Raw genomic sequence first — 13,433 nt, 5'->3', positions numbered from 1 at the left:
GAGTAACAAGGAATAACAGCCACAAGTAGTTTGAGAGTAGGTTCAGGCTGAACATCAGGAGGTGCTACTTCACAGTCAGGGCAGCCAGGATCTGGAACCAACTTCCTAGGGAAGTGGTGCTGGCTCCTACCCTGGGGGTCTTTAAGAGAAGGTTTGATAATTACCTAGCTGGGGTCATCTGAGCCCTGTACTCTCTCCTGCCCAGGGCAGGGGATTGGATTTGAAGATCTACTTAGGTCCCTTCCGACCCTACATCTGTGAATCTATGAACACCCTCCAGACTCACATGAGTACCCCTGGTGGCTTCCCACATATCTCTCACCCCCCTGCTATGTCCTGCAGGTTCCCCCAGAACCCCCCTTAAACCCGCACCAGCGAACTCCTCAAGCTACACGTGTCCCCAGTATCCTCCTGCATGCCCCTGCTAACCTACGTTTACACCATGGGACCCACTTGCACTCATGCTGCCACCAAGCCCACTGGAGCCACTGCATGCTGTAGGGAACCTCCACACTCCCACAGGCTCCCCCAAGGCCCTAGGGCCATGTGCACCCTCCTAGGCCACCTATGCCCCTCCAGGACCCATTTTTACCCCCGAGACCTCACAGGCTTCTAGGCTCCTGACTGCTGAGCCACAGAGGATCACAGGATTATAGGAAAGAAGGACTGGGAGAGACCTCAGAGGTCATCTAGTCCAGCCCCCTGCTCCAAGCAGAACCATCCCTGACTAAACCATCCCAGCCAACTGTCTGTCCAAACAGCTCTTAACAATTTCCAGGGATGGAGAATCCACAACTTCTCTAGGCAGCCTGTTCCAATGCTTGGGCACCCTTTTACTCAGAAAGCTCTTCCTAATCTCCAACCTAAATTTCCTTTGCTGCCATTTGAAGATATTGCTCCTAGTCTGTCCCCTATAGCCACAAGGAAAAGTCTATTTCCGTCCTCTTTATAATCACCCTTCAGGTATTTGAAGACTCTTATCAAATCCTCCCATCAGTCTTCTCTTCTCCAGGCTAGATAACCCTCATTCTTTCAGCCTTTCTTTGCAAGTCTTGCCTCCCAGGCCTCTAATCATTTTTGTTGCTCTGTGCCGGACCATTTCCAATCTGTCATTATCCTTCTTGAAGCATTGGGCCCAAAAGTGGACAGAGTACTCCAGGTGAGGCCTCATCAATGCTGAACAGAGCAGAAGAATCACTGTCTGATTTGCAAGAGATGCTACTGTTAATACGACCCAGAATACTTCTGGGTTTTGTTTGTAACGAGAGCACGCTGTTGATTCACATTCAACTTGTGGTCCAAGGTAACACCCAGCCCTCCTCTGCAGTATTGCAGTGCTGCCAATCATTCTCCGATCTGCATTTATGTATGCAATTATTCTGTTCTAAGTGCAAGGCATTGTATTTCATCTGATCGATTTTGGACCATCTCTCCAGTTTATTGAGGTCATGCTGGATCTTAGCCCTAATCTCCAGCATGTGTGAAACTCCACCTAACTTGGCCATGCTCCTAGCCTATGGTGGGTAATTCCCAGAATCCCCAGAGGTGGGTGGTCCCCAGCTCACCAATCCACTTATCGTTGTTGTACCAGGACAGGTTGTCCTTGGTGCTGTCATAGTAACCAATCTTCTTGTAGACGCCGCCTGCCAGGAGAAAGGGATGGGTAACACACTGGTAGGGGATGGCAGGGGCTGGGTGGGAGCACTGGGAGCAGCTCTAAAGGAGGGGAGGAAGGATGGCGTGTGATGGAGAGGTGTACATAGGAACCTTGCATTGAATCCCCCATAGTGTAGGGGAAACACGTGCATTATCTATTTGTAAAGCTTGCCTATGTAGGCGTGTGTGGTTGTGTGTGCATGTGGAGAGACCATTGGGAGTGTATAGATCCAAGTGAATTAGTTTTGGTAGGAGGTGCAGGGGAAAGAGAAGAAATCCAGGTGAATGGTTATCTTCATAGTGGGCTTGTCGTGCACTGATGTGTGTGTAGTGATGGGGGCTCCTGTACCAGCAGGGTCTCACTTACACCTTGGCTGGAGGTGTAGGGTGGTTGTGTGCTTGGGGTGATGCTCTGTGTTGTGGAAGTTGTTGTACACAGGCTGGAAGTGTGTGGTTTTGTCACATGCTGAGTTGTGGGGTAGGGGCGTTGTGGTATGTTATGGTGTTGCATAGTTGGATTGCTTTGAGGTGAGGACAACTATACTGTTTTTGATTGCTCTGTTGTGTGTATGGTGATAATGGTGGTCTGTTGTTGTGTGGTGGTAAGACGGTTGTGTTCTGGGGTGGTGGCATTTTTTATAGGTGAGGGGGTTGTATAGGCCATAAGTTCCACTATATTATATACCTGGGGTTATCTGATATGTATGGGATTGTGTGGTGTTGGTATGTTGTGGTATGAGACTGTTCTTGAATGGTATGTGGTGGGCATGGGGTTGTGCTGATATGTATAGTGGTGGGAGGGTTTGTATTAATGTTCAGAGTTGTGTGGTGTAGGGAGGTCATTATATGGCAGTGGGAGCCTGTGCTGTGCATAGTGTTTTGTGGTTGTGGTAAAGGATTGCTGTGGCATAGGAGGGTTGGTGTGTGGTGGTAGGTGGGTTGCACAGTGGTTGGAAGTTATATGGTGTTGGTGGATTGTTTTGTGGTGTGGAGGGAGGTTGCTATATGGTGGGTGAGGCACACTTGCACTGTAGATGGGGTGTTATGCCACTGTGCACTGTGAGCAGCAAGGGGAAAGCTGTCACTCACCCTGCAGCTGTTCGATGAGGGTCCAGGCCATACGAGAGCCACTGGCATCAAACACGACATGGCCCTGTGTGGGGGAGACACCAACAGGACATCACCCCAGAGCACCTGACCACATCCACCAGGCTGAAAGGGCCCCACTGCTGGCTCAGCAGGAGGACGGAGGTCACTGTGCAGAGCACCCAGGAGACGGCACCATGGCCCTGCTCTACCAGTGTCTGGGCAAAGACTGGCCATACTGGCTGCACCAGGAGACCATATTGGAGGGCTTGGGGAGGGCGGAGAGGAGATGCTATCTGGGGACCTGGGGAAGCCAGAGGAGTGAGATGAGCACTTAGAGGGACACCAGAAGAGATGGGGCGCTGGAGGATTGGGGAATTGTGTGGGTTGGATGTACAGAGGGGTGGAGGCAGAAGGGTCTGGGGGCATCTTACAGAAATGGCTTCAAAGATGGAGAGGTTGAAGATGTAGTAGGTCTTGTTAGGGGCAGAGGGGCCTGGGGGTAACTCACAGAGACGCCCTCAAAAGCAGAGGAGTTGAGGGCACGGTAGATCTCATCGGTGATGTTCTTGTTGTTGTAGTTGAAGTCCTCCAGCCGCAGTCCCTTCTTCACCAGCTCAGCCGAGGTCTTGTTGAGCGCCAGGGCCAGGGCCCAGATGGCATCGTAGGCCAGGGGTGCCTCCTGGAAGCCCCCTGTCTCCTCTGGGTTCTTGCCTAGGCGTTTCTGCAGCTTTTCAATAAACTCCTGTGATGTCTGCACACAGCAGGGGAGAGGAGGCCAGAATAAGGGCAGTGAGGGGGACATACGGCTCCACCTTGGTCTCCCCCTCATCCTGGGGACAGCTGCCCAGCCTCCCCTCAGATTCAGAGTCTCCATCCTGGTCTCCCCACCCCACCCCTCCATACCATGTTGGATATGCTGCGGGTGTTTTCAGGGTTCAGCATAACAATCTCGGTGGTGACATGTCCCTCCACGGCTTCTGTCATCTCAGCCACAGTGCAGTTAATGGCAGGATCCTTGATGCGAAACCAGTTATCAGCATACCAGCCAATCAGGAACCACACATACTTCTTCCCGTACAGCTTCTCCTTATACACCTGTGAGAGGGGGAGGGCAGGGGACTGTCAGCCACTGAACCCACACGTCCCTCCCCATAAGCACCCATCCATTCACCCGTCCAAGTACAAGCTCCATTCAATCATTTATCTGAACTCAGACCATTCCATCCTCCCAAACACCACGGCGACCTAGTATGCATTGTGTTTTGTATGTGCTGGTATGTGGGTCTGGGGGACGGTGTATGTGTAGAAGGGCAGCATGTGAGTCTGGCGGTATTTGGAGGGGATGGGGAGCATGTTGTGGTGCCTATGTTGCAATGACTGAGTGTTGTGGTGCATTGTAGGGGGCTAATGTGCATGCGTCATGTCATGCATGTGGAGGTCGTGTATGTGTTTGGTGAGATGGGAGTGTGTGTGTGCATGCTGTGGTGTTTGCATGAAGGGGTCATGTATGGATGCTATAGTGGGTGTAGAGGGGATAGGGAACATGTTGTGATGTTTGTGTTGTGATGACAGCCTGCTGTAGTGCAGTGCAACGGGGCTGGTGTATATATGCTGTGGGGTAGGTGAGGGGGTGTCTTGTGTGGCTGTTGTGGTATATGTGTGTTATGTCTGAGTTGTTGTGTCTGTGCTTTTGGTTTGGTGGGTGGGTGGCTGTGCATACTGGTGTTCACGTGATCGTTTCCCACATGGAGGATGTGGAGCATGTGGAGCGGATGGAGGGCATGTGGTGGTGCTTCTGTTGCCATGTGTGCCATGGTCTCTGCAACCTGCAGTGTGGAGTGGGGGTGCTGAGCTGTATCACGCACAGACACTGGGGTACCTGTGGGTGAGAGGATGTGCCTGGATGTGGAGGGTCTCGCCATGGTGGCAGCTTGTGTGCTGTGGTGTGTGTGTCTTTATGCAAGTATCTGGCAGACACAGGCTGACATTGGGGCAGGGAGCTAAGTGCCATGTTGGAGGTCAGGCTGTCTGGGGCCCTCTCCTGGCACGGGCTCTACAGGGCAGGCACAAGGGTCCGGGGGAAAGGATATGATGTGGACTGGTCCCAGATCCCTGTTGTGCTGAGATTACTCTACAGCCCCCGCACCCCACCATGTAGATACCCATGCAACAATCATGGTGATAGGAGCCAAGAGGGACCCATGAACACTGCCTCATGGTGCCCTCTGGCCTTGTCTGCTGAACATATGAGGTATTGGCGAGCCTTGATAGCCACTGCTGTGGCTACAAGCAGGGTATAAGGGCTCCCGGGGGGTATGTGAGAGAAGGCCCAGCTCCAGGCTCTCCTTGCTGGGACACGACTCAGTTTACCTGTCTAATCCTGCACTGCTTGTTACCAGGCCCCGAAGGGTTAACTGTGCTCCAGAAACGCTCCCTGGGAATGAAAACTAGGCCATTGATGGCCTGGTGCATGGTGTGTGTGTATGTGTGCATGTGTGTGTGCAGGGCCAGCGGATTAGCGGGGCTCACCAAACAGGTCGACCCAGGCAGGGCAGTGGGGGTGCCACACAAAAGGCAAAAGAACTGTTTGCTCCAACTGCCTCTGGCAGGGGATGGCTGGGAGCAGTGGAAAGTTACTGAGGGCTGAACAATGAAACCAGGCGACAGAGGAAGGGTTTTAAAAAGGATTCACAGAAAGAACAAGATGGGGGAGGGAGAAGACTTGCAGAGGGAGGGCTGGGCTGGAGCAGGGAACCAAGGGACACATTGCAGCATTGAAGGCCCAGATTAGCTACAGGCCTGTGCCAGGCCAGCAACCATCTTCAAGGTCACTGAGTTGCCTGTTTAAACAGGGATGAGGACAAGGCCCCCGCCCTCCCCAGATGCCCAAGAGGAGGGGAAGGGACACTGTGTGCAGGAGTGGCAGGGGCTGCTAAAGACCCTGTACTCCCTTGTACTCTGCACCTCTTGAGTGTGGGGCAATGCTGTATTCAGAGTCCCCGGGCAAAGCCTGGATGTGTGTGCGCATACGCACGTGTGTGCGCACGTGTGTGTGTACACATGCGTGTGTGTGTCCTGTGCTCACTCCTAGCTGCTGAAGGGTTAAACGAATCCAGCAGGCTCCCCCTCTCTCTGGGCAGTTTCTGGGGAGATGGCCAGCGGGAAAGCAGGACAGGTCACCGCCACGCCCAAGGGACACACTGTGGGACCGTGGGCTCCAGCCCTCAGAAGGGGTGCCACACAGGATTTTCCCCAAAGAATATGCCTAGAGACCCCCCAGGCCAGGGGCAGGACCTGGCTCTGATCAGACTTGGTGGTGCAAAGCACGCAGGAAACACAACCGTCCGGTCTCGGGCAGCGGGCCAGATTCTGATGCAGCACGCGTCAGAGGGCAGCGTGGCCGGATCCTGGATGCAGGTGTGGCCATGTGGGCTGTGGCCCAGATGCCAGCATCTGTGAGCACAGCAGCCCTCCCTGCTCCTCCGGTACTAGGCAGGTAGCTTGGCCCCAGCTGCCCCAGTGCTGAGCCCAGCCCCCTCCCCGGCTCTCACCTCGCAGAAGACCTTGCGTGCCTCAGTCTCATAGAAGAGCCCCACAATGATGCGGGCGTCCTGGCGCTGTGGGAGACAGCCACAGGGGCACAATTGGTGAGTTAGGCAGGGGAAACATTTGGAGAGACACCCTCCCCGCCCGCCACTTGTCCCCCATTTCTGCTCCCACAACCATTAGGAGGGGCCAGGTCTCCATCCCCAGCACTCGCCAACCTACTCAGAGGATGCTTTGCATATCTCTGCCTCCACAAGCATGCGTCACTCCCACCCCACACGAGGCTGTGACCCACCCAGGGGGCACTGAGTAGGGAGGACCCAATATAGCAAGGACCATGTCTGGGGTGCTGGAATGGGTTAAATGGGGGAGCATGTGGGTCCTGCCAGATCTAGGATGTGGGGGGCACCTTGGGGAGAAAACAAACAGCCCCGTGGTGACAGCACTTGCCTTGGCATGCAGCAGAGCCCAGCTCAAACCCTTGCTACCTGCACCCAGACCAGGGACTTGACTCTGGGTCAGCCCCAGGGCTTGAAAAGCAGTTTCTCAGTGAAGCTGCTCCACTCAGGCCAAAGCAAGGCTGACTCCCGCAATGTTACTGTGATGTGAGACGTGGCTTCAAGCCCCGGTTTGCCTCAAGCAGAGGTGGAGTTTGAGCCACGTGCCACCCTGAGTGCCCCAGCCACCAGGCCGCTGGCAGTGCCAGTGGATTCCAGCCAGGACCTGGCAAAAGCTCTGCAGAGGCTGGCTTCTTTCCGCAGGAGCCTGCCGCTCCGACGGCTGGGCATGCCCTGACCTCAAAACATTCCTGCCCAGTTCTGACCTTGGCGCCTCACACTGGGCAAACGCGGGACCCCGCGGCCTCTGTGGGTTCCCTGGGGAGGCTCCTGTGCTTATGGGGCTTGGGGAGGGGGATTCCTAAGCACACCAGAGGGACAACCAGACTTCAGGGTGGATGAGGCACCTGACTCAGTGCAGGGCTGTTGGGCAGCAAAGTCACCAGACAAGGCCTGGGAATGGGAAGTAGAGGAAGTGGAGCTGGGTCCCAGCCCCCATCCAGCACCGGACGGCACTAGCCTTAGCACTGAGCATCGGGACAGAGAAGGTTCCCCCATGTCCCCGCACTGCTCCCACCTCACCCTGGGAAATCACCTTGAGGTTACGGACAGGAGAAGTCGGGTCAGAGAAGAAGCTCTGGCGGAAGGTGATCTCAAGCCCGGCCTCCTTCACCCGCTGGTCCAGGTCATCCAGGGTCTGTGAGAAGGGGCAGGCAGAGGCAGGGACCAGGCAGTTAAGAGTGTGGGGGGCAAGGGAGAGAAAGAGCACAGAGTTAGCTAGAGAGGCCAAGAGGCTGGGGGTGGGCAAGGGCAAGGGCAGGCAGGGGCGGGGTGGTGGTGGGGCATAGGGAGATGGCAGGAAGCAGCAGGGCATTGGGTTGGGGGCACTACAGGAGGTCTAGGGATCAGGGAGGCAAGATGGGGGTCAATGCAGGAGGCAATAGGGGGCATCAGGGCCACCAGACAGGATTGGAGAACTGCACAATAGGGGCTGAAGGACCTGGGTGCTGGGTGCAGCTGAATGTGGGGTCAGGGGCTGGACAGAGGCTGTTGTAGGACTTCAGGGTCAAGGCATGGTGTGAGGATAGGGAGGACTTGGGGAACTGGACAGGGAGGCTGCAGGGCTGGGGCCATGGGCTGTGGCAGGGTTGTGGCCCTGGACAGAGATTGTAGGCCCAAGCAGAGGAGTCGGGGCACTTGCTGAAGGTGGCTACGTGCTCAGGGACCGGGGAGAGCCACTGTGAAATCAGGGCATTGGGTAGGGGCAGTAGTGACAAGGGAGCATTGAGCAGGGCTGACTCTAGGGATGGGGGTGGTTGAGAGCCCGGGCAGCTGCCAGAGGCTGGGGGGCCACAGCCATACCGAGGTGAAGACCTCTGTGGTCTGCTGGATGGTGGCGATCTTGGTCCAGCCCCACTTCTTGAAGAGCTGAACACGGGTGGGGTTGTGCAGTGTGGCCGACGGGTGTGTGCGGAAGAAGGTGGGGAAGCGCTGGCGGTTGGAGAGCGCCGGTGAGCTGGAGCCGTATGAGAGCTGAGGGAGAGGAACACAGTGTGTGAGCAAGCCCACCACCACAGGCCAGCACAGCCCTTGCACACCCGCTGGCATCACCACTACGGCCCTCATACACCCATTAGCACCACCAGCACAGCCCACCACAGTCCTCTCATACACACAAGCATTGCACACTCATTGGCACACACCAGCACAGCCTTCATACACCCACAGACACAGCCCTTGCCCACCCACCACCATGCACTCACACTCACACCCCCAACACCGATATAGCCTTTAAGCACTTGCCAAAACTCCAATGCAGCCCTCGCACACTTACCACCATACACCAACACAGACCTCACATGTACTCACAAACACTCACTGAGAAGGCCTTTGCACGCTCATCCCCACACAACGAGGTCTGGCATCCTCTCACATACTGTTACGATCATCACACACCAACCCCTGCTCAATAAAGCAGTCCTTGAACACCCACCACTACATAATGGCATAGTCATCACACACTTGCACACCACCACTGCACATTAACACAGCTCTTGTGAGCCTGGCCTGTACTTCCTCCAACACACATAACACACGTGCATGCCCAAGCAATAGTACGCGCAGATGAGCTTGCTCACCTCAAAGCATGCCAACACCACCACTTGCACACCTGCCATCAGTATGCTGCACAGACAAGCCCCCTCACCCACTCACCATCACACATGAACACACCTGCTCATACACTCACCATGCATCACATGCAAACTCTCCTCCTCACACGTGCATTGCCAGTTGCACACATAGGCATGCCTGCTCACTCACCTCCAAAAACTGATGCCTGCTCACCCCCTACACATGCACTTATCACACACATGCTAACACACACCAGTGCTCACATGAGCTTGCACACCTATTGCTCCACTCAACCCCCACCCAACACACGCTCTCCAATACCCAGCGCTACCCAGTGCAGGCACCAGCTCAGATCTGTTAACCCTAACACAGAGGTGCCAGTGTAAACACTGCCCTTCCTGCACCAAACCCTACACACACAGCTACACAGCCGCACAGCCACTCCCCACACACGTATCCACACCTGTAAACGAGCACGTGCCAATCTACACATAGCATCCCCTGTACAACCACATGCTGAAATTCCAGCACACATAACCACCTCCTACCACCCCTACAGATCAGCTTTTGCACACCCACACATACACAAAGCCTCCTGAGCTTTGCACACATACACACCCTGCCTACAACCTGCCACACCAATGCACAGCCTCAGTCCTCTGAGCTGTTTGCCTTCAACACACCCCATTGAACTAGGACACCCCAAAGCACAGTGCTGACTGACCTCTCCACACACCCGTTCCCCCCCATGCCCCACTGACACAGGCTGGCCCCTCTCCCCCCTGCTCTTCCACCTCCCCCAGGTCCAGGCACGGCACCCAGTGCCTGCAGAGTAGCTCACCACAATGAGGTTCCACATACGAGCAGCCTCTGCCACCAGGGTTGAGACACTGCTGCAGCCGGGCATCAGGATGATCTTGATGGGGTCGTTGTAGAGCAGCTCGTAGAGGTACTTGGTGGCCTGGCCCGGGTCACACTGCAGGGACGGGGCAGACAGAAGGTCACATGTGTACCACGTACTAGACCTCCCCACTCCAACCATGAGCCCAAGAGATAAGGAGGGAACCCAGGAGTCCCGGCTCCCAGCCCCGACCCTGTTCCCAGGCCCCAGGCTTCACTCTCCTCCCAGAGACGGGATAGGACCCAGGCCCCCTGCCCTCCTAACCCACCAGACTGCACTACATCCAGAGAAGCTACCTGGTGCCCCGGCTCTCTGCTCCAACGTCTCCCTTGGCCCCCTGCCCCGGATCCCAGATTGCCCCTGCCCCAAACCTGTGCGTGCGCGCACACATTTTTTTAACCCACTCCTCTCAGATTTGGGAGGAGAACCAGGAGTCCTGACTTCCTCCCATCCCCCTTTTGTGCTGCAGTCTCTATAGGTCCCGTCCCCTCCCCCCAGCCCACCTTCCCTGCTGCTCTCGTGGGCGCTGGCCAGGTTGGGGGTAGAGAGGAGGAAAGGGCAGAGGGGGGAGAGGTCACTGCCTCCTCCGCTCCCTGCCGGACACTGTGAGGGGCCATGAATTATTCAGGACATGGCTGCCCAGAGAGAGAGAGAGAGAGAGAGAGAGAGAGAGAGAGAGAGAGAGAGAGAGAGGATCAGTTTCCATGACAACCGCATCAGCAGGCACAGCAGCATCCACTGCCATGGCAACCTGCGAGCGCTAGGGAGCGGGGAAGCACGGAGGGGGGCAGTTGGGGAGGAAGAGGTTCGGAGATCTGGGACAAAGGAAATCCAGTGATGGGGGGGCGGGAGAGGGAGAGTGAGGGGCTGCAGGGGAGGGCCCCAGGCACACGCATGCAGGCAGAGGGCTTGCATAAGGATGGGCAGGCAAGGAGGGACAGGTGGGAACAGGGAGCAGCGGATGGGATGGGATGGGACAGGCAAACTGCTGGGTGCTGCAAGGAGGGGCTGGGTTCCTATGCAGGGGGTGGGGTGGCGGGAGACCAGACCCCGGGGCTGTACCCCAGCTCTGGAGGGAGAACGGGACTGAGCGGCTCGCAGCACAGGGACAGAGCTGGGAGAAGGGGCGCCAGGGTTTGGTTGCAGGCCCTGGGACAGGACTTGTGTCTAGGGGATTACATGAGGAGTCAGGACTAACTGAGTGATGTTCCTGCTCTGTGCCTCAGTTTCCCCACTGCTCCCTGTGTGCACTCCCCACCATGTGCTGGGAGGAAGTAGGGGTGGGGGTGCAGAGGGACCCTACACAAGGAGTTCTGTACTAGACAGACGAAAAGGGACAGAGCAAGTTGCCTTCGGCATCCTGCCAAGACTTTATGGGAACAGAACCCAGGAGTCCTGGCTTCCCAGATCCCTGCCCTAGCCCGTCCCTCCTGGAGACACCAATGCACTCTGTCCCTCCCCAGCGAAGGCAGCATCCTCCCGCCCTCGCACCTGGCATTACCCCACACAGTGCTTCAGTCAGTGCCTCTGTGCGTGTCCCCCACTGTCCCTGTGCCCACATCCCTGTGCACATGTGTGCAGCATGTGCTCCAGGCAGGCTCCCTGTGCCCTTCTGCTCTCAGTGGCCCTGGGCCCATCTCCTGCCCCACTTGTGACAGAGCCATAGGCCTGTCTGGCCCCTTCCTGTGCCCCTCTCCCTGGGCTCATCTCCTGTGCTGCCCTGCACATTTATCCTCCATCAGTGCCCCATCCCCACCTCTACTCACTGCCAGCCATACCCACCTCCATGTCACTGGAGAAATCTCGATGCCTCGTTCTCATCTCCTCTTCATGCCCTGGGCCTATCTGCTGTCCTGCCCATATCCAAGTCCATGTCTCCAAGAGCCCCCCCTACCAGCGCCCTCCAGCACTGCCCACCCTGGCCATCTTCACACAGGGCATCCAAGGCCTGGGACACTTACTAGCCCTTGTGCCATACCCCTAGCCCCTGGCCCTTCCCTTGCCCATCTCACCTGTACCCACTGTCTCCACAGTGCCAGCTTCCTGTCAGTGCTCTCCATTCCCATCTCCTCTTACTGATCCCTGGCCCATCTCCTGGCACTGGTGCTCCCCATCACCTGCCATCGGCCCCCAGTGCCCCTGTGCTCCTCTCCTGTCTGTGACCACAGCCCCATCTTTCATCAGTGCCCACCACACCTGTCTTCCAGCAGGGCACCTGAGGCCATTGACATACAGGAGCCCCTGTGCTCACCTTCAATTAATACCCTCATCCTCTTTCCCTGCTCGTGCCCCCCCACCCACTTCTTAGTGCAGCCCCCAGTGCCTTTCTCCCATAGGGGTCCCCAATCCTATCTCCTATCAGTCCCCTCTGCTTGTACCAGGCATGCCTGTCCCTCCATAGTTTCCCCATCCCCATCCCCATCTCCTGTCAGTGCCTCCACTCCCATCTCCAGTCTTTCCCCAGGTAATGCCCCATTTCCTTCTCCCAGTGCCCCTGACCCAGTCTCTGGGCAGTGATGCCTATGCCAGGTTCCTTTCCATTCACATCCTCTGCCAGTGACCCCAGACCCATGCCCTGTCATCTCCCAAGGCCCATTTCCTGGCATCACCAACCACCCCCCTTCCACACCACTCAGTGCCTCAGTGCCCCACACCCCTCTCCACACAACGTCCCAGGCCAGTCTTCTATTGATGTCCCCATCCAAAGCCACATCAGCACCTCCTGTCCTCCTGAACACTCCTGTCACTGCCAGCTGTGCTCATGTCTTGTCAATGTCACTGTGCCATCTCCAATCAATGCTCTGTGCCCACCTCCTGTCACTGCCCTCCTTCAAATCCTGGCAGTGCCCCGTTCTCAGCTTCCATCTCCGGTCAATACCTCACAGGCCCAACTTCCAGCCGTGTCCTCATCCACACCCTCGGTTGCTGCCCTCTGTGCCAATATCCCAGTGATGCCCCCCTGTGCCAACCCCTTGTCCCCACTTCCAGTCGTGCCATCTTCTGTCAGTGCCACCTGTGCCCATCTTCTGTCAGTGCCTGCAATGCCGGCTTCCCCCCACCCTGTGACTGTGTCCTTTCCCTGCCAGCCATGCCCGCTGCAGGCCAGTGCCCCCTGACTTGGCCTGTTAGTGCCCCACATGCCGCTGCTGCCAGTGCCCCATCCAAATCTATGTCAGTGCCTGTGCCCACACAAACAACTCCTGACAGTGCCTCCATGGCCCTCACCTCAGTGCACCTGCCCATGCCCATCATCCAAGTGCCCTCATGCCCCTGTCCTGCCCAGTGCCCAAGGCCCCTTGCCCCCTTGCCCTTCTCCTGCCCCAACCCAAGCCCATGCCCCCCGGCGCCCCTTGCTCACCTTACTGTCGTGGTGGATGAGGCGCAGCTCGTAGTCAGGCAGGATGTCTCTGCGGCTGTTCACATCCTCGAGCGCCATGCGGACAGCGGGCAGGCAGGCCTGCCCCCCCGGCCAGCCGCCGCTCATGGGGAACAGCGCCCCGATGTGCACCGCCTTCTTGCCTGTGCCGCCGGAGGGCCAGGAGAGGAGCAGG

General features: G+C 56.9%; 1 protein-coding gene and 1 long non-coding RNA gene across 3 annotated transcripts in view; one reads left to right on the top strand and one right to left on the bottom strand.

Annotated features, from left to right (window-relative positions):
• Positions 1-13,433, bottom strand: part of GABBR1 (gamma-aminobutyric acid type B receptor subunit 1) — a 37,606-nt gene that overhangs the window by 8,588 nt on the left and 15,585 nt on the right. For both annotated transcript variants that reach the window (XM_019546450.1, XM_019546452.1), the window contains 9 exons: positions 13,241-13,401; positions 9,823-9,957; positions 8,211-8,381; positions 7,444-7,545; positions 6,297-6,362; positions 3,649-3,840; positions 3,254-3,496; positions 2,746-2,809; positions 1,566-1,643 (listed from right to left, as the gene is read on the bottom strand). In XM_019546450.1, coding sequence (XP_019401995.1) covers positions 1,566-1,643; positions 2,746-2,809; positions 3,254-3,496; positions 3,649-3,840; positions 6,297-6,362; positions 7,444-7,545; positions 8,211-8,381; positions 9,823-9,957; positions 13,241-13,401 — 1,212 coding nt within the window. The remainder of the gene's footprint in view (positions 1-1,565; positions 1,644-2,745; positions 2,810-3,253; positions 3,497-3,648; positions 3,841-6,296; positions 6,363-7,443; positions 7,546-8,210; positions 8,382-9,822; positions 9,958-13,240; positions 13,402-13,433) is intronic.
• The window catches only part of LOC109317646, a 20,722-nt gene continuing 8,328 nt past the window's right edge, over positions 1,040-13,433 (top strand). The window contains exon 1 of the long non-coding RNA XR_002103087.1: positions 1,040-1,400. This is a non-coding gene — a long non-coding RNA (uncharacterized LOC109317646). The remainder of the gene's footprint in view (positions 1,401-13,433) is intronic.

Source organism: Crocodylus porosus, unplaced genomic scaffold (genome assembly GCF_001723895.1).
Source record: "Crocodylus porosus isolate Cpor-Errol unplaced genomic scaffold, CroPor_comp1, whole genome shotgun sequence".
NCBI classification, from domain to species: Eukaryota; Metazoa; Chordata; order Crocodylia; family Crocodylidae; genus Crocodylus; species Crocodylus porosus.
This window is presented reverse-complemented; position numbering and strand designations above follow the sequence as displayed.